This window comes from Lynx rufus, unplaced genomic scaffold (genome assembly GCF_022079265.1).
Source record: "Lynx rufus isolate CCGP_SWC_20201006 ecotype Redwood Valley unplaced genomic scaffold, mLynRuf1.p SCAF_3, whole genome shotgun sequence".
In the NCBI taxonomy this organism is placed as follows: domain Eukaryota; kingdom Metazoa; phylum Chordata; class Mammalia; order Carnivora; family Felidae; genus Lynx; species Lynx rufus.
Genome location: NW_025814845.1, coordinates 99,997,813 through 100,017,500, shown reverse-complemented (window position 1 = coordinate 100,017,500; position 19,688 = coordinate 99,997,813). Strand labels below are relative to the sequence as shown.

The following is a 19,688-nucleotide window of genomic DNA, read 5'->3' as shown; positions in this document are numbered from 1 at the left end:
CTTTCTCTCTTTTTTTAAAGCAACTCTTAAAAAAGAAATAAGGCAACTCTTGATTTTGGCTCAGTTCCTGATCTCACAGTTCATGAGACTGAGCCCCATGTTGGGCTCTGCCCCGACAGCATGGAGCCTACTTGGGATTCTCTCTCTCCCTCTCTCTCTGCATCCCCCGCCCCTCAAAAATAAATAAATAAACTTAAAAAAATAAAGGTGCCCGGAAGTCTCTTTTTCTTATTCTCCCACTTTTATCCTTCCCCTGCTTGGGGAAGCTGCTTCCATCCTGCACTTACTCCCAACAGGTAAGTCCTGGGAGATTTCACCCTGAGTGGTGACAGTAGAACTTTACAGCCCTTCTGTGGTGTTTTCTTAAGTCTTTAGAGTCTTTTTTTTTTAAAGTTTATTTATTTATTTTGAGAAGCGGGGAGGGGCAGAGAGAGAGGGAGAGAGAGAGAATCCCAAGCAGCCTCCGTGCTGCCAGCTCAGAGCCCGACTTCGGGTTCAAACCCACAAACCATGAAATCATGACCTAAGCTGAAACCAAGAGTCTGATGCTTAACAGACTGAGTCACCCAGGTGCCCGGGTCTTCATAGTCTTTAGAGAAGCACACTTATTTATAAGACAAACTCTTCTATTGCTACCCTTAATCACTTCTCATAAATAGTTTTGATGCTTGTTATGATAAAAGATCCCTCCCTATCAGAGGTGAGGGTGAGGAGGAACAGAGCAGGCAAAGGGAGAGAGAACCCTATTCTAATATACACCATAGCTGTTCATAAGCCAGGACCTGGAACAGCCCTGCGTCAATATCCAGTTGTTCTGAGACTTGTAAGGAGTTGACTGAGGAGTTGAATGATACATAAAGTCTGACTCTGAGTAGTGCCATGTTATGTGGAAGCATATGTAGGGTCAACTTTGTGGACAGTAGTATGGGATTGTAATGACGTAGCCTCCATCTACTTTACCAGTTTGCATACAAGGGCTTTCTTTTTAGGTGCTAGAACCAGACAAATGCTTATCTATAGTAAGTGTCCTTTCTGCCCTTTAAATTCTTAGGTTTTCTTTCCATGGATTGCCATTAATATGCATATTTAGGTAGAGAAAGACTGTGTCTTATTTCTATGGAGTCATTTATATAATAGAAACTGAATTCAGACCATCTTATGAGGTGTATAAATATGACCAGAGGCTTAAAAGTACTGGGAACATGTAATAAATGTAATGTTATTTTTTGTTGTAGCAACATTATTTCAAATATAGATCCTACTGAGAGTGACTATGAGGATATATTAGTTAATATTTATAAATCTATAAGCTGCTCAGATAAATGGAAAATCTAAATAGTTATGGTCAGGAAGGCTGAAATGGGTTTGAACGTGGTGACCTAAAACTTTCATCCCTTGGCTTCTTTCCTCAGCATCTCCAGGCAAACCCTGGCTCATTTGAAGCTTTTACCTTCAAGATTTCAAAGAAAGGAGCTGAGATGTAAGTAAACAAAAGGTATGTATTTCTTGAAATGTGTTTTCTTTAAGTTTGACACTCAAAAGAAAAAAAAGTGTGATCATTAATTTGATGGTAATACACAAGAAAAGGGTACTTTCTTCTGGGAGACAGGATACCATGGGAGTTGAGAGTGAAGGTTCTGGAGCCAAACTCCCTTGGTTCACATCCCAGTTTTGCCACTTGTTAGCTGTGTGGCTTTAAGGAGGTCATGTAACCTCTCTGTGTTTCAATTTCCATCCTTTGATAGCTTGGCTATCTGGATGGCAATGTGCCAAATGGCATATTTCAAACACTTTATTGATTTTAAGCATATAACATATGTAAAGTGTGTAAGTAATGCTTTCCCAGTCAGTATTCCCATCTGCAAGCTGCCATTAAACACTACTCCTCGCTACAATAAGGAGATCTACTGGAAAACCAGTGGCAGCTCACAGAATGGAAGAGAGGCAGGAGAGTCAAGTTTGGGAAAAGGGCAGAGTAAAGGACATCAAGGAGGCGGGCAATGAGAGCCACACCCAGGTCACTCCCAGGACTGGTCTGGGTCTTGGAGTTTCTCTGCCACTGGGATGCATCTAACCTCCAAACATTTCCTCCTGTTCTGACTGCTCCCAAACTTCAGAGTTGTGGCATTGAGGATATTTGGCTGAGTTTCTGGCATGGCTCTTTCTGCCTTTCTTCCTGCATTGTATCAGGAGTGAGTAAAAGATATATCTGACCCTCCTGGTTTCCATAATGGGAGGTGGCAGTGGAAAGCAGTCACTGGATTCTGTCCTCCTATCAAGATTAGGTAAAATGGAGTATTCTACCAGTAAGAACATGTGGTGCTTCACAAATCTTACAAATCTCTGCTTTCAGGTAAGACTTTAAATTCTCGTCAGTAGCTCCATGAGCCATAGCATGGTGGTAATTGTTTAACAACTGGCTCTCTGGCCCTGATTTGTAACATCTGTACATTTCCAAGGGCAAACACTCCCACTGTGGCCAATTTCAGGCTACCCACATGACATCTGAACACAGCTGAAAAGAGATTTTCAGGGCACCTGGGTGGCTCAGTCAATTGAGCGACTGACTTTGGCTCAGGTCATGATCTCAGTCTGTGAGTTTGAGTCCCACTTGGGGCTCTGTGCTGACAGCTGGGAGCCTGGAGCTTGCTTCGGATTCTGTGTCTCCGCGTCTCTCTCTCTGCCCCTCCCCTGCTCACACTCTCTCTCTCAAAAATAAAATAAAAACATAAAAAAAATTTTAAAAAGATGTACAGTAATATACTATTATATAATATTTCAGCCATACAGCTATAACAGATGTACATAACCTCAAGTGCATAGAAAATAGTGAAATGTAGTAAAATAATTCAGAAGTAATTAGTTTTTATTTATCAGTATTTATTTATGAGTATTCATTACCTTTGTTGTTAACATAATTTATAAGTTTATATGATTTTTTTGCTCTTTATTTTGTATTTATTTTGAGAGAGAGAGGGAGGGAGAGAGAGAATTCCAAGCAGGCTCTGCACTGTCTGTGCAGTGCCCAATTCTGGGCTTGAATCCACAGAGCGTGAGATCATGACCTGAGCTGAAATCAAGAGCTGCATGCTCTTGGACTGAGCCAACCAGGCACCCCTATATGATTTAATTTTTAACAATAGCTGTATTTTAACAAATGGCTTGCAAAATTTTTCCAAATAATTTATGAGCCAGCACACCACTGCCTATGAGATGGATTAATAATCAAGAGAGAGATTTCTTATATAGTACAATGCTTGGTGAGATGCCTAGGAGCTAGAAATTTTGCACAGTATATTTTTATACACTGGGAATCCTCAGCAACAGATTAATAATAGTATCTGACATTTATCTAGCAAAACACATTCTTATTCAACATCCTAATTTATTTTTTATCCTTACAACAAATCCAGGGAAAAGGTAAGCAAGGTATATTATAGGTGAGGGGACTGAGTCAGAGAACTGAAGTAACCTCTGACAGGTGGAGTAGAAACTAGATTTGGGTCCTCGAGACTACCAGTTCACAGCTTTTTCCATACCATCCTGTTTCTTTGAACCCTTGCCATCCCTGGAGTAGCCATTTATTACAGGCAGACTATTAAATAATCTGGAATGTGTATGTCAAGACTTATTCCCTGAATTCAGCCCAGGGTGCTCTCCTGTATCTTCACAAATAAAAAATGAAATAAGTCGCAGGCCCATAAAATGGACAATGACAACATGCTGCATTACCAGCTTTGATGGCAAGACTCCAAGATGGCCCCTGATGATCCTTACCCCTGATGTTCATGTCCTTGGACTCCTTCACTGTAAGGCTCACCTGTGTGACTAATAGGACATTACAGAAGTGTTGATATATGACTTCTTTTTTTTTTTTTTTTTTTTTAATTTTTTTGTCAACGTTTATTTATTTTTGGGACAGAGAGAGACAGAGCATGAACGGGGGAGGGGCAGAGAGAGAGGGAGACACAGAATCGGAAACAGGCTCCAGGCTCTGAGCAGTCAGCACAGAGCCCGACGCGGGGCTCGAACTCACGGACCGCGAGATCGTGACCTGGCTGAAGTCGGACGCTTAACCGACTGCGCCACCCAGGCGCCCCGATATATGACTTCTTAAGCTAGCCACAAAGAGCTAGCCTTGCTCTCTTGGGCCACTTGCTATGGGAGAAGCCAGCACAGTGTTATAAGGACATACAAGCAGGCCTGTGGAGAAGTCCACATGGGAAAGAGCTGAGGCCTCTCACCAACAGCCAGCACTGTTCTGGTGATAAAAGTGAGCTACCTTGGAAGTGGTTCCTCCAGTTCCGGACAAGCCTTCAGGTGACTGTGGCCTTGCCTGACATCTGACCCTAACCTCGCAAGAAACTCCAGGCCAGGATCACCAAGCTAAGCGCTACCAAACTCTTAACTCACAGAAACTATGAGAGAGAACCAATGTTTCTGTTGTCTTAAGGCATTGAGTTTTGGGGTAATTTGTTACACAGCTCTGGATAAACTGGATTTCTTTAAAAGCTACACCATATAGACTATGGGTGATCTTAACCAAATACAGATAGGTGTTAGGGACTTAAACGAACATTTCAAGTAATTGTTTATTGTATTGTTTGTGCTTTCCACCAAGGAAATTCAATTTCAAGTCAACATTCTGTGAAGCTTTGTACAATATAGCTTTTGAAATACGTTTTGTTGTTAATGCTTTTCTTTCCTTTTTTTTTTTTTTTAAGAGTTTCAGGCTCTAGCTACTGAGCCAGCCAGTTACTCCTTTTTTTTAATGTTTATAATGTTTGTTTATTTTTGGGAGAGGGCGGGGCAGGGGGGGGGGAGAGAGAGTTGGGGGTTAGAGAGAGAGGGAGAGGCAGAATCCCAAGCAAGCTCCAGGCTCTGAGCTGTCAGCACAGAGCCCAGCGCAGGGCTTGAACTCGGGAACCATGAGATTATGACCTAAGCGGAAGTCGGAGGCTTAACCGACTGAGCCACCCAGGTGCCCCTGTTATTAATGCTTTTCTAAGTGGCCTGTTGTTGTCCATAGAAAAGAGCACTCTGGACTGAGTACGTGTGCGACTCTGAAGAGCAAGGCAGGTTGAACTGGAATTCACGCAGGCACCATGAAGTCATCTCACAGAAGGAAGTCATCCCTTAAGACCCCACCTTCACTGCTACCTTTAATTCTTTTGGGTTTCTGGGCCATGGCATGTTTTCCCTCTGGGAAAACCAGGACAGGGGAAAATATCCAGAAATCAATTAATTAGGAAGGGAGGGGACTAGGGACCCATTGGTTGATGGGGGTGGAAATCTTAAAATCATTTGCAAAACACCAGCCCCAACACCCCTTGGGAGACTGAGCCGTGACCTCTTCTCCTGGCGTCCCCGCCCGCTAAATTCGCTCCTAGAAAAATCCGCTCACGTCCCCAAGAGCGCAGGAGAGGATCTCAGTGAGGCGGGAGGCTCTCGTGCCTGCTGGGAGAGGCGGAGCTGGGATTAACCAGCTCCTTGGCGCTTTTCCTCCGAACTGGGGGAGGCCGAGCACGGACCGAGAAGTAGGCGCCCAACGCCGGGCGCCCGTAAGGGGGCGGAGGAGACTCGGAGGTGGGAGAGCGGGTGGCAAGCCTGGTCCGCCAGCTGCTATCCGCGCCTAGCGCGCACAACCACCGAGCGCCGGCGCCTCCAGCATGGAGTGGGAGCTCAACTTTCTGCTCTACCTGGCGCTCTTTTTCTTCCTGCTCTTCTTACTTTTCCTCTTGCTCTTCGTGGTCATCAAGCAGCTGAAGAACTCTGTGGCCAGCACGGCTGGGGCGCTCCAGCCCGGGCGTCTCTCACTGCACCGGGAGCCTTGGGGCTTCTCCCGAGAGCAAGCGGTGTGACCCGTAAGGCGCGGGCACTAGCGGGAGGGCACGGAGCTGCGCGGGCGCCAGGCTGGGTCTTAGCCTCGACTCTCTGTCCGCGTGGCCACCCAGGTTCCAGTGCTAGGCTCCGTGGTAGCGCTGGCAGGTTCGTTCGGAGGTGGAAGGGGCCTGCGGAGGGGCGAGTTTCTCGGCCCCTCGGGGAGGCTCTGGGCTTGAAGCACGCTCTGTTGCCAGGCACGGTGGGTGTATGGGGTCTGGGCTAGCGCTGTGCTCTTAGGAATGGACCCTCAGCTTTTCCGGGGTGGGGAGAGAGGGAGAAAGAGAGACGTTCAGCCTTTGGAGCCGGAATGGCTTTGGGCACCTGCAAGCTCTTCTTCCCAGTCCCACTGCATTTTAGCTTGTTCCCAAAGGATGGCAAGCTAAATCATTCGGATAATTCAGCCCAACCTTCCATACCAAATTTGATTCCAAAAATCGAATGTCAACCTAAATGTCCAAATTATTTAGAGTATGGGCTTTGGGACAGGGAGCAGGAGGAAACAGTGCGCACTTGAAGTATGCCGAATACTGCTTTAAATATCTTTGCCCTTTGGTAGAGGCTAAATGGGGTTCGTCTGGCAGCGGCCTATCTTCCTCTAAATCCTTGCTCCTCTCCTAGCCACCGACCCGGTTGATGGCTACAGAGTTGCCACACCGGGTGGGTTTAGAATCTGGAACAGCGGGACGGCGAGACTTAGAAGTCATTTGAGAGGTGCCTTGGGGTTGCTCTGGAGGGCCGGTGAAAAGAGGTACTGTTTACACGTTTTAGGGCAATAGGAAAAAGGACCGGAGGAGCAAGGATGTCTTTTCAGAATACATGACTAGACCATTTGCGAGAAGATTGACCGGCAGCAATAAACTTCTCATTAATGTGCCCTAAGCACTCTCCAGGCAATGTCACTTTGGGGAAATAAGAGTTTCATCTTCCGGATGCTTTTTGCTCGATACTTGCTGTCTCGAGTTCTGGAGTCAAGCTGCTGCCCTGGGTTGGTGCCTTGAAGGCGGCAACTGCAGCTCCGGTTGGTAATGGGAAACCCTTCACAGAGGGGACCTGAACAACCCGAGATGGACGTCTTCTGCCAATGGTAAGAGGGCACCGCCCCGGATGACACTTTGTCCCTGGTTACAGCTAAACTTCTGAAGACCCAGGGCCTGAAAACGTGAGAGGTTAAGATGGAGGAAATGGGAGCAATGAAAGAACTCTCTCCCACTTAGAACTGATGAACTTCTATTAGAACTGAGGAGCCAAACTGATTCCTAACTCAGGGCAAGAATCAGTGTCTATGCAGAGGAGCGTAGAAATTAGAATGGGATGTGAGGAGTGTTTGCAATTTTAATAAACATTCTACTCTTTTGGAAAACAGTGCAGGGGGTCTAGGAGTTGAAATATGTAATGCAGGTATCTTTTGTCTTCAGTAAGGGAAGATTTGGGTCAGTCACATTAAGGTGGGATAAGCTGTCCATGTCATGACTGAATTTTGAAAATATTTATTAATTTGAGGTAAAATGACCATGTAGAGAGGATAAAAACAACAAAATACTAAGTTTTGCCTAAGTTGATAATATGAAAGTGAAGCAGAAGACAATTACTTTGTTAATTCAAGGTAAGGAAAAATAGTCTCATGTAGGTAAACATAATTATGGGGAATTTTTTTTTTATTTGGCTGAGACATTCAGATACTTTCCCATATTTCTATTTCACTTTGCTTAAACAGACCTGCTGTTAATGAAGTATAGGTGTGTGTATGTATGTGTATATATACGCATATATTTCTCTCTATATATAAATATATATAATTCTATCTGTCTATCCATCCTTCTCTTTATCAGAGCTATAGTATGACTTCATTTGAATTTCCAGTTTGAATCCCAGAATCAACTACAGTGACTCTATCTTGTATTTTAAACAATAGGTCTCTAATTGGTTGACACCTCCATAGTGGCATTTAACTATAGGGTTATATGGTTAATATGGACACTGAAAATGAGTGCAGGAGTAGTTGATTAGCAATTATGCTTGTTTACAAGGATGGAAGACAATCGCTTCGTACTTTATTAATAACTGGAATGAAAATTATTTTAACCACCTCCTTGACTTCTTGATTTTGTAATCCTTTAATCTTCCTAGCAGTGCCACTGGTGTCCAGAGGTGTAAACGAGCCCTGACTCTTCTAGAGAGGAGACTCTGGAGAACTGAGGGTGAGTAGTGTGCTGCCATCCCAGGATTAACCTGGGTTGTGGTTCTACTGACTTTGTTTGAAAGGACATGAAAGGACATGAAAGGAATGGTTACTTTTCTATCTTGTGCCCAGTGCCATTTTATACCCTCCTTGTAATCTATTAATTACTAAGTTGCCATTTTAATAGGCAAAAAAAAAAAGAACAAAAACCAAAAAACTATTTATTCCTGTTACTCCATCACTGCCTGCCTGGAATGTGGCCCTAAATCTGGGAATTAAGCTTCTTCACATTTGCTCCCAGAACTTGCAGCTGTTGTTCTCCTGCCTCACCCCTGCTTGGTTAGGCACTCTGCTTTTGAAACTTTGACACCTGTACTTGAACTGCCTTTTTCTATTCATTTATTCAATCATCATTTTTCCAAAACTCAACAAAGACTGACCTCCCAAATTAGAACTACTTCTGAACTCACTTTTTTTTTCTATCTGTATGTATTCTTGATCTAATGCTCTAACACTCACAATGCTCTAGTTTCCCAGTTTGTACATGTTGGCTGCTCCATCCGCTGACCACATTCCGATCCTATCACTATCCCAAACTGATTTTCAAAGATGCTACACATGTGGGTTAAGCATTAAAACATTTGAAAAATAAGGAACATTTAAAATAACGGCTCATTATTCAAATGTAACTTGATTATAGAAGATTCTTATGTTCTATTTCAAATAGAAGGTATTTAGTGACTCTTCAGCCATGTTAGAAGCTGAGTTGAATTTCTTACATTATAAGGAAATGAGCTATAATTCAGTTATTATGAAATGTTAGTATTTTATGTCAGGTGTTCTTATTTCATTGTTGCGTCTAAATTTCAGTTGTTTAAAATGACTTCGAATTTTATTAGGGTAAATAATCTTGATTGTTTCACTGATTTCCAAACCTGTCAATGCAGTGAATCAGCAGTTCCACTTGGAAAGATAACCATTTTAAGTTGAATGAGAATGACATCACACTCACACCTGCAAAATCTAAAATGTCTAATAAAGTAGACTCCTATATCTGAACTTCAATTTTAGGGCACAGCTGTACATGCAGGACTGATGCCATCTGGTGCAGTTCCACAGAATAAGAGAGAAAATTTACCCAGAGTGTGCCATGCACTGGCTTTTCTGGGAATGACAGGTTGCCAGGATTTGTTTTTGGTTCACTTGCAGGGGTGGAAACTTGGAACTAGGTGAGTTGTTTTACTTGCAACATCCCCATTTATAGCTTGACATTTCATATTTCCAATTTTGTTTACAGTTTCAAAATAAGTGCAAAAGAGCTAATTTTTTTTAATGGCCCCAAATTTAAACATTGTATATAGTTAACCATTTAGGACAGTGGTAAATATTTACTTCTTCTAACTCATACCTGCTAATCTAGGGACGTTTAGAATACTAATGGTGCTAGTGCAATACATAGAAAGTATTTACAGAGTACTATACTTTGGTTTTAATTTTTATAACTACTCTGGGGCAGGTGTACTTATTATAGCTAAAACCACAATTAAAATTCTGGGATCATTAGGAAATCACTGTCAGGCGTCTGTGTCACTTACAAGAGGAAGTTAAAAATTGAGTTGCAGATCCTTGCAGTTGATTTTTGTTATTTGTTTGTTTTTTGTTTGTTTTCATTTTGTTTTGTTTTGAATCAGTGAAATGAATTATCAACTCTACATTTCTTACTTTGTCCACACAAAATAAAGTTACAGATTAAATAATAATGTGGTTAATTATCTGAGTAGTTAGCATCTTACCACATAAGAATTTGGGTGATCAGAAGGGCCGACCTATGTTTAGAACAGTAGTTAGAATATAATAGGCATTCAGAAAAAACTTCCTGATGAATTCAGCTAAAAATCCTCTTGTTTTCCTTAGCAGCTATTTTATGTAATAAGCCTAATAATTTTCTTCCACTGTTGTGCTGTGTAGATGTGGATGGGTTGAAGTTAAAATTAAAAAAAAAAATTAGTGTTTGTTTATTTCTGAGAGAGACAGAGCTAGAGCACAAGTGGGCAAGCGGCAGAAAGAGAGAGAATCGAAAGCAGGCTCCGTGCTGTCAGTGCAACACACAATGCAGGGTTGGAACCAATGAACCGTGAGATCATGACCTGAGCCAAAGTCGGATACTCAACCCACTGAGCCACCCAAGTGCCCCTGAAGTTAAAATTTTTATACTTAACTTGATTTTTCTTATGACTCTCTGAAGTTACTTGAACTTTATTGAATATATATATGGATTCTTCTGGCAAGTTGTTTTTTTTTTTTTTTTTAATTAAAAAAAAGGGAAGGGGCAAAGAGAGAGAGGGAGACATAGAATCTGAAGCAGGCTCCAGGCTCTGAGCTGTCAGCACAGAGCCTGACGCGGGGCTCGAACTCACAAACCCAGATCATGACCCGAGCCGAAGTCGGATGTTTAACCGACTGAGCCACCAAAGCACCCCTTGGTTTTTTTGTTTTGTTTTTTTGTTTTTTAATTAAGATGGAAATCTTTCTTTCCTATTGGGAACCAAGATGGATTGCTCTCGTGGTAATACAGTAGGAAGTTATTGGACTTAAGGGTAGCTTAAACAAAGTAGGGATTTTGTTTTGTTCTCATGTGACAAGGAGGTCGGGGGTAAACTATTGCTGGTGTTGGTTCAGCAGCTCACAGATGTCAGGGCCATGGTGGCCCCTGAGGTTCCCTTGGCTTTTCCCATAGGTTCCAAGATGGTTGCTGCAGCCCCCCCCAAGAAGATGAAGGAAGCTGAAAGAGGAAATGAGGCACACCATTTTGAGTCGTCTTCCTTTTAAAGAGCTTTCTCAGCAGCCCAGCAACTTTTACTTACATCTCATTGGCCAGACTCTGTTATATCTGCAAGGTTGCATGAGAAATGTAGTTTTTGTAGCTGGACATAAAACAGCCTTCAACAAAAAATTTGAGGAAATCTAAGGAAAACGATGATTGTGGATCTTTGGGGAACAGAGTAGCAGTCTGTGCTCTGGCTACAAAATACGGTTGTAAAGGAGCATAACGTTTGAAACAGGTCAAAACTGCAACTCCTTCACAACTAACAATACTCCAGGCAACACTGCTCTGCTCAGACAGTAAGCAGAGTGAAGACATGCTAGGTTTTTTCATGAAACACCTGCCAGGACTGGCTTTCGCAATCAGCCATTGGCTTGCCCCACATCAGGATTTTCTAGAGAGGACCCTGGGAACCTGTACGCTTCCTCAGTGGACATAATCTATGGAGGTTTGGAATGGGATAAAGAATATTCTACCTTGCTGCTTTCCCATCTGCTTCACGTATTCTAATTTTCCTTACAGATTTTTGGTGGAGTCTAGTTTTTGTTTGATCCCCTAAAAGGATCATCCCTTTCATATATAGGAGAAGGTAATCTATGTAAAGAAAGGCTACTTTACTCCCTTCTGTGACTCCACCACCAACCTAGGAATATCCTGGGAGAAGACTTGCTTCTCAAAGCTGCTTCCGTAATCAGCCTACATCCTGCCTAAGCAAAGAGAGAAGAAACACTTCCCACATCCAAGGCTGTCCAAAAGAACTTTCTGTGGTGACAGAAATGTTCTATATTTGCACTGTCCATTATGGTAGCCATTAGCCATGTGTAACTAGTGAACACTCGAAATGTGGCTAGTGTGACTGAGGAAGTAAATTTTAATTTTATTTAATTTTAAATAATTAAAATGTAAATAGCCATATGTGACTAGTGGCTATTGTATTGTACAGCTCCAGTATTCAACCTTCTTTTTCTTGTGTTTCACCAACCACCTGGGAGGGGTTTGGGCCAGTCATGTGTTTGGTGTTTCATGGTCTTCACTGTTCCACCTTGCCATTGAACTTGTCTCCCAGAGAAAAGGAAAAATGGTATCTTGGAACTAAATTCAAGATGTTAACTTGATATCTGCACATTGCACATATTTCTGTATAAATGCAATGATCTCTTGGGAATAGGTCCTGTGATTGATTTTTGTGATAATTGGTGATGGAAAAATGGTGGTGATGGTCCATTTAGCATTCCTGGTGAACATTATGTGTTCCTAGTGAGGGTGAGTCAGCGGGAATTATTTTGTTCTGTTATGCTTAATTCTGTTTTACTTTATTTTTGTAGTATCGTGGCTGCTAAATGATTATTCCATGTATGTTTTTCAAACTACTTAGCGGTTTATATTTTTAAAAATATAAAAGGCTGTGAAATAAAAAAAATAATTATATGTAACTCAGCTTTTTGTGTGTGTGAATTATTATTACGCATAATTTTTAAAGAGTTAATTAGGGTGAGATTAAGGGATAGAAGGAAGTATTTATTTTTATATCAGATTTCCTTTTTAGTGGGCATGTCTGTATGCCAATTAATGTCCTTTTGAAATATTAAATAATATTTTCATTGTATTTGGAGTTTGGATAAAATACAAGGGTGGTGATGGTATTGGGGTAATTTTTTCCTCAAGTATCTGGTTCTTCTATACTGAGAATCACTTATATTTTGTTTCTCTATTGTGCCTTCTTTGGGGTTATTTGTTTTTTTATTACTGAGTTATAGAAATGCTTGTTATTTCTAGACACTATTGAATTATGAGATGTATGCTTTACAGCAGTTTTCTCCTAGTTTGTGGCTAGCCTATTCATTTTTTTTTTGTTTTTGTTTTTGTTTTTTTTTAAACAACACAAAATTTATTATCTTTATAGCTCTAGAGGTCAGTAGTCCTAAAATCAAAGTGGTGGCAGACCCATGTTCCTTCTGGAGGCTCTAGGGGAGTATTACACCCCGCCCCCATTTATATGTTGAACTCCTAATCCCTAGGACCTCATAATGTGACTCTATCTGGAGATATGGTCTTTAGAGAGGTAATTAAATTAAAATAAGGTTTATTAGGGTGGGTCCTAATACAATATGACTGACGGCCTTGTAAGAGGAGGAGATCAGGACACAGACACTGAGAGGAAAGACAATGTGAAGACAGAGACAAGACAGACATCTACCAGCCAAGGAGAGAGATATTAGGGGGAAAAAAAAAATCAACCCTACCAACACCTTGAATTCTGACTTCTAGCTTCCAGAACTGTGAGAAAATTAATGTTGTTTAAGCCACTAGTCTATGGTACTTGTTTTGGCAGCCCTAACAAACTAATACAGGCAGAATCCGTTTCCCTGCCTTTTCCAGTAACTAGAGGCCACCTACACTCCTTTAGCCTATTCATTTTTGTAGCGATGTCTTTAAAAGAGGTATTTTTAATTTTGAAGTTAGATTTAGCCACTTTTTCCTTTTATCTTTTTTATTTTCTCTGCCTTCTCTAAGAGACTTTTGCCTGTCTTTAGGTCACAAAAATATTGTCTTGTACTTTTTTTTCTAGCTTAGAAACTTTATAGTTTTAACTTTTAGGATGTCTATTATCCATCTCAAATTAATTTTTGTATACAGTATGAAGTAAGGATTAAGGTTCTTTTTAGGAGCACCTGGGTGGCTCAGTCGGTTAAGCATCTGACTTCCACTCAGGTCATGATCTCGGGGTCCGTGAGTTCGAGCCCCACGTCGGGCTCTGTGCTGACAGCTCAGAGCCTGGAGCCTGTTTCGGATTCTGTGTCTCCCTCTCTCTGGCCCTCCCCCGTTCATGCTCTGTCTCTCCCTGTCTCAAAAATAAATAAACGTTAGGGGCGCCTGGGTGGCTCAGTCGGTTAAGCCTCCGACTTCAGCTCAGGTCATCATCTCACTGTCCGTGAGTTCGAGCCCCGTGTGGGGCTCTGTGCTGACAGCTCAGAGCCTGGAGCCCATTTCAGATTCTGTGTCTCCCTCTCTCTCTGCCCCTCCCCTGTTCATGCTCTGTCTCTCTCTGTCTCAAAAATAAATAAACGTTAAAAAAAATTTTTTAAAAAGGTTCTTTCCCCCCCCCCCCCCGTATGTATACACAGTTTTTCTACACATTTATTGAAGAGATTTTTCCCTCCCCATTGGATTGCTTGGGCATCCTCATCAAAAACAAAATGACCATATAAGTGTGGGAGTATTTCTGGGCTCTGTAAGGCCATTCTTATGCTAATAAAACACTGTCCTGATTACTGTAGTTTTGTAGTAAGTCTTGGTATTCACTACAAAACATTATCGAAACTGAACTCATAATAAACTACTAAAGTCTGGATCTACACACAACAAAGGAGCTTCAGTAATTTTAGTTGAAAATAGTCAAATTCAATAAGAGAACCCCACCCCAATACCGTGCTTTTTTTATTCTCAATCCTAGTTCCACCCACAATCTGAATCTAGGTTTGGGGTAGCACTTGGTGAAAAGGGATGTCCTTGTGTTTCTACATATCTGGATAATTAGGAAATAAGCTTTTTCTTCCTGTTATTACAGTTGAGACCAAACTGTAGTTTATAAAAGGGGCTTTTTGCTAGAAAGCTAAAAAACACAGCACAGAAGCTCATGTGTTGCTAAATTCCCATCTTTGTTACCAACCTAGTATTAGCCACAGATTGAACTGCCTGGCTCAAATAAGTATTAGGCCATCCATTTTTATGTTTTCCCCTCCCTCAGTGGCATCTGACATTTGACCGTCTTATATCTTATCATGCTTTTTAGAAATTTAGCTGGGATTGTTTGATTGGCACCAGATCATGTCTCGTGTCCCATTTTTACTTGCGTGTGCAGTTTTCCAGACATACTACTTTTTGTTCTTTGCACATCTCACCTTGGAACTCACTGCAGAGTCTCAACCCATTAGAAGAAAAGTGAATGGTTCCCTCCGTCTCCAATTGTGTAATCCCACTCCCCTCTTTGGAGCTAACTGTCGTTAACAGTTTGAGGCATATCTTTTGAAACGATTTTCTGTGTATTCGCCATGCATCGTTATCCAGTCACATTTATGCACATTTGTGTGCAGATACACAAAAGGTATATATATATATATATATATATATATATATATATATATATATGACATCAGACCATGGATACCTTGCAATTTGCTTTCTTCTCTAATATGTTGTGGCAGGCTGTATTTTCAAAAAGATGGTCACCATTGTGTCTCCCATTTCACATGCTCTTACAATGTGATTTGACATTGAGAAGGAGAGTCTAGATCCCCTCTCCTTGAATTTGAGCAGGCTTGTGACAACAGAAAGTGGCAGAAATGATACTGTCTGACTCATGAAGCTAGGTCAGAAAAGCAATGTAGTTTCTCCTTTGTTTGATGGAATACCTACTTTTGAAGCCCTGAGTTACCATGTAAGATAGGATTACCCGGCAGCCATCATCATTCTATCAAGAAGCCTCAGCAGAGAGGCCCCATGTAGATGTTCTAGTCAAGGGCCCCTGCTGGTGAGTAACTCCCAGGTGTTGAGTCCTCCCAGCTGCGGCTCCAGACTTGATGGAATAGAAATCAGCCAGTTTCACTGTGCCTGGTCTGAATCCTAGTTGTTTTAAGTCACTAAGCTTGGGACATTCGTTCTAGCAGTAGGAACTGGAACATATGTTTTAAAAGTTTTAATAAAAATAGGATCATCCTTATTGTTTTAAATTATATAGAATCTGCAGCAATTTACTTAACAGATGTATAGTTTTGATGAACATTAAGTTTGTTGCAAATTTTTCTAAGATTGTACTCACAGAATATATCTATCCACTTCTCCACAGTATGTGACATTATGGGTCTTTAAAAAAGTTGCCACTATAGTGAACAAAAAACAATAAAACCTTATAGGTTTGATTTGAAAAATTATAAGGGAGTTTGTTCCTCTTGTTTTATATTTATTGGCCACTTTAATTTCCTCTTCTCTATGTGCCTATTCATATCCTTTACCCATTTTTAAAATAGGTTGTTTATCCTTTTATATGTAATTTATGTATAGTACAGAAATATAGTGACTATATACATAATGCATCTATCTGATGGCTGTATATATAAAATCACCAACTACATGCATACAGTTATTAATCATTTGTCAGTTGAAAGTGGAAACTATTTTCTCCTGGTGAGTTGTATGTGTTTTAACTTTGTTTTTTATTTCATCTTACTGAAGTTTAAAATTATATATACATACTGTTTAATGTCCATAACTAATACTATGATAGAACAATTGTCTCTCTCATTTGATCTTCATTTTTGAAAAATCTTGGCTATTGTTATGGGGGGGTGTGTTTGTGTGTGTGTTTCACATAAGAAGTTAAGAATAAAACTTATTAAACTGTTCTATGTATTGTAATACTATTTTTTCAGTGATTTTCTTGGATTCTCTAGGCGGTCAATCATATTATGTAAATGATGAGTCTTGTTGCTTTATAATCTGCATTTATGCAGTTTATTTCATTTCTTTTCATATAATAATGACCAGGACAGCTGGTATGTTGTTGAATATTACTGGTGATAATGGGCATTCTTGTCTTTTATCTTATTACTAATTTAAATAATTATACTTCTAATGTTTAACCTTTATTATATTTGCTGAAGTTTTGTATATTTTTCTCTTCATTTTTTAATGTGAATGATTGTTGTTTTCTCTTCTGACCTGTTTTCTTTTTCTCAACATGCTTTGAGCAGTTTTCCAAATCCAGAAGCATATAGATAAATAATTTTAAATGTCTGCATAATATTTCATTGAATATACATACTAAAATTTACTTACCTAGTCTTCCAGTGGTAAACAAGTATATATATTTAATATGTTTGTGTGTGTGTGCTCATATATATATATATATATATATATTGCTTATATATATATATACACACACACATATATATATAAGCTACACTGCTTTGAATCTTTTTGTACAAACAACCTTTACATTTGTTTGATTCTTGGAAGTTAGATAGCTTGTGCTAAAGTAAGGGAGGTATCTAACTTTAGTGTGCATTTTGTTACAAATTCTTGAGGCTGAATTATCCTCCAGAAAGGATATACCAAATTACGCTGCCATCAACAGTGAATGAGTGTTCCCATTTCCCTCTACCCTTTCCAGCTGTGTGTTTTGAGGATCTTTTTAGTCTACAGATTTGATAGGTAAAAAAGCGTTCATGTGTTGCTTTTATTAGCGTTAATTTTGTTTAGTTTGAACATTGTTAATTTCTCTTTCTTCTTTTGTGAGTTTCCTATTCATATCTTGCCCTTTCTTTCCATTAGGGCATTCTTTAGTTCCTTGTTGATTTTTTTGTTGATATTTTCTTTTCTTCCCTTGGAGAATGTTATTTTATTCATAAATAGGAACACGATGAGGTTAAATTGCACTTCCCTCCCTAACTACCAGCCTCCATTTCTTCATGGTTACCAGGTTCTTATTTGTACTTCTAAACTTATGAAATACCCATGTGTATGTGGGTACCCATGTGTATATATCTTTATTATTCACACAAATAAAGCCACATTATATGTACATTGTTTTGTACCTTGTATTAAAAAATGCAACAAATATTCCCTATTCATTTATTCAGTAAATACTTCTTTTTTAAAATTTTTTTTAACACTTATTTACTTTTGAGAGAGAGAGGCAGAGCATGAGCAGGGGAGGGGCAGAGAGAGAGAGAAGGAGACACAGTTATAATGCAGGCTCCAAGCTCGGAGCTGTCAGCACAGAGTCCCACACGGGGCTCGAACTCATGGACCATGAGATCATGACCTGAGCTGTAGTTGGCTTAACTGACTGAGCCACTCAGGTGCCCCATTCAGTAAATACTTCTTGAGCACCCACTATGTACCAGGTACAACCCTAGTTATTTGGGAATATATTCACGAGCAAAAAAGATAATTCCTTTCTTCATGGAGCTTACTTACATTCTGCATGTAGGGCTGCCTCTTTTTAACTGCTTTCTAGTATTCCATGTGGAAAGGAAGCATAATTTACTTATCCAACTCTTACTTAATAGATATTTATTCATTTCCAGGCATTTGCTATTCCTAACAACACTGAATAATTTTTGACACAAATCCTTAATCAATATGTCCATGTAGCTATAGGATAAAATCTTAGATATGGAATTTCTGGGTATGTGTATTGTGTAAAATTTTGTTATAGAAATTTGAAATATATAAAAGAGGAAATATTGCTTCAAACTTATTCTTTTTGATAATTTCAAGATTTTATTTATTTTTATTTGTTCTGAATAATATTCCATTGTATGGATGTACTATAATTTGCTTGTTTATCTGTTCACTTATTGAAGGGCATCTTGGTTGCTTCAAAGTTTTGGTAATTATGAATAAAGCTCTACCATTCTGATTCCTCTCTTCTGGAAGTCCTCCAATTTGATAATATTCCACTTAAAAAGTGGTGCGTGTGGATAAAACAAGTCCTCTCATATACTCTGGTAGAAGTTGGAATTGGAATACATACATTGGAGGGCAGTTTGGTCTATCTATTCACATTTAAACTGCATACAAACAAGAATTCCATGGTTTCGTATCTGTTACAGAGAAACACATAGACACGCAATAGGTAACACTGCGTATCTGGCAATCAGATGGGTCAGCATTTAGCTGGAACATGGGTAATTTAGTATGGGTCAGCAGCTGGAACTAAAGGAAGCTGGGCCCAGTGGAACAGAGCAAAGGGTAAGCCTCCTGGACTCACCAGAATTAGAGAGCAAGGCAAAGAAACCGAGTCAGAAACCTAGTCGTGTAGTCTAGGCCAACACAGTGATGAGTAGAAATAGGCTGGGAAACAGAGTTCTACCTCAGGCTCCCTGGGTGTCTGGTTGGTAACAGAAGAGCTAATTCCAGATTCCCCATTGCCAACAAAAGTTGGCATGCTGAAATAGCTGGTGTACTTTCTAACCACAGTAGATTCTTGCCAGGTAAGGCTGGAGTCGAAGGAACTGGAAACCATTGACCTACGTCCAGAATATTATCACCACCTGTGCAAAATATGAAACATGATTCAGTGGTTTTCAGATGGCTTCATTTCTAAATGCTGCAAAACTATACTTTTAAATACAGAATTTTGATGTGGACTGACATTAAGCCTTCCTTCATAATTTCCAGAATCATCTCCTTACCCCTACCCACACTGCCCACTTAAGACCCTTTCCCTGCCTCCAAACTCAAAGTTCCCACCCTATTGCCTGTGATTCCTCTGCATCCCTTGCAGCCTTAATGTGAAACTGCCTCTGCCAGTCTTGGCTTCTCAGAACCCAAGCAGGGGAAGGGAGGGCATTTGGATTACAGCTTTTCTGATAGCTGAAATCACCAATCACTACTATATTTGTCTCTGTGCCAGGTTTTCCTCTGAATTACACTGTATTATTATATCTGATAGTAGGCCAAGATGCCTATCTTGTAAGAATTTCATTTTTTTTCTCTCTCAGTTTACTTTCCACTGAAATGATCTTACAATGATCATTTATGAATTTCTCTCAGCCTCTGTTGGCTAGCTCTAATCTGTTAAAGAGGCATTGCCTGAAAATGTAGACATTGTGGCCAGACTCCTGCATTTATATCCCAGGTGCATCATCTCTCTGTGCTATAGTTTGCCATCTGAAAAAACAGATACTATGCTTGCAAAATGCCTTGAACATATGTGACCATATGTGATATACAGTAAGTGCTCAATATATGTTATCTAATATTTCAACAAGGTGTACTTCTTCCACCACTTTATTA

The 19,688-nt window shown here is 40.2% G+C and overlaps 1 protein-coding gene and 1 long non-coding RNA gene across 2 annotated transcripts; both read left to right on the top strand.

The window, feature by feature from the left end:
• Window positions 1-5,669: 5,669 nt before the first annotated feature.
• On the top strand, window positions 5,670-5,861 carry SMIM43 (small integral membrane protein 43). Its single transcript, XM_047091087.1, has one exon. The coding sequence runs from the start codon at window positions 5,670-5,672 to the stop codon at window positions 5,859-5,861; it is 192 nt and encodes a 63-aa protein (XP_046947043.1).
• A 1,037-nt stretch (window positions 5,862-6,898) lies between these two features.
• Window positions 6,899-12,284, top strand: LOC124520683 (uncharacterized). The gene is made up of 3 exons (XR_006964363.1): window positions 6,899-6,967; window positions 8,011-8,081; window positions 10,800-12,284. It is a non-coding gene; the product is annotated as an uncharacterized LOC124520683 (long non-coding RNA).
• Window positions 12,285-19,688: the final 7,404 nt, after the last annotated feature.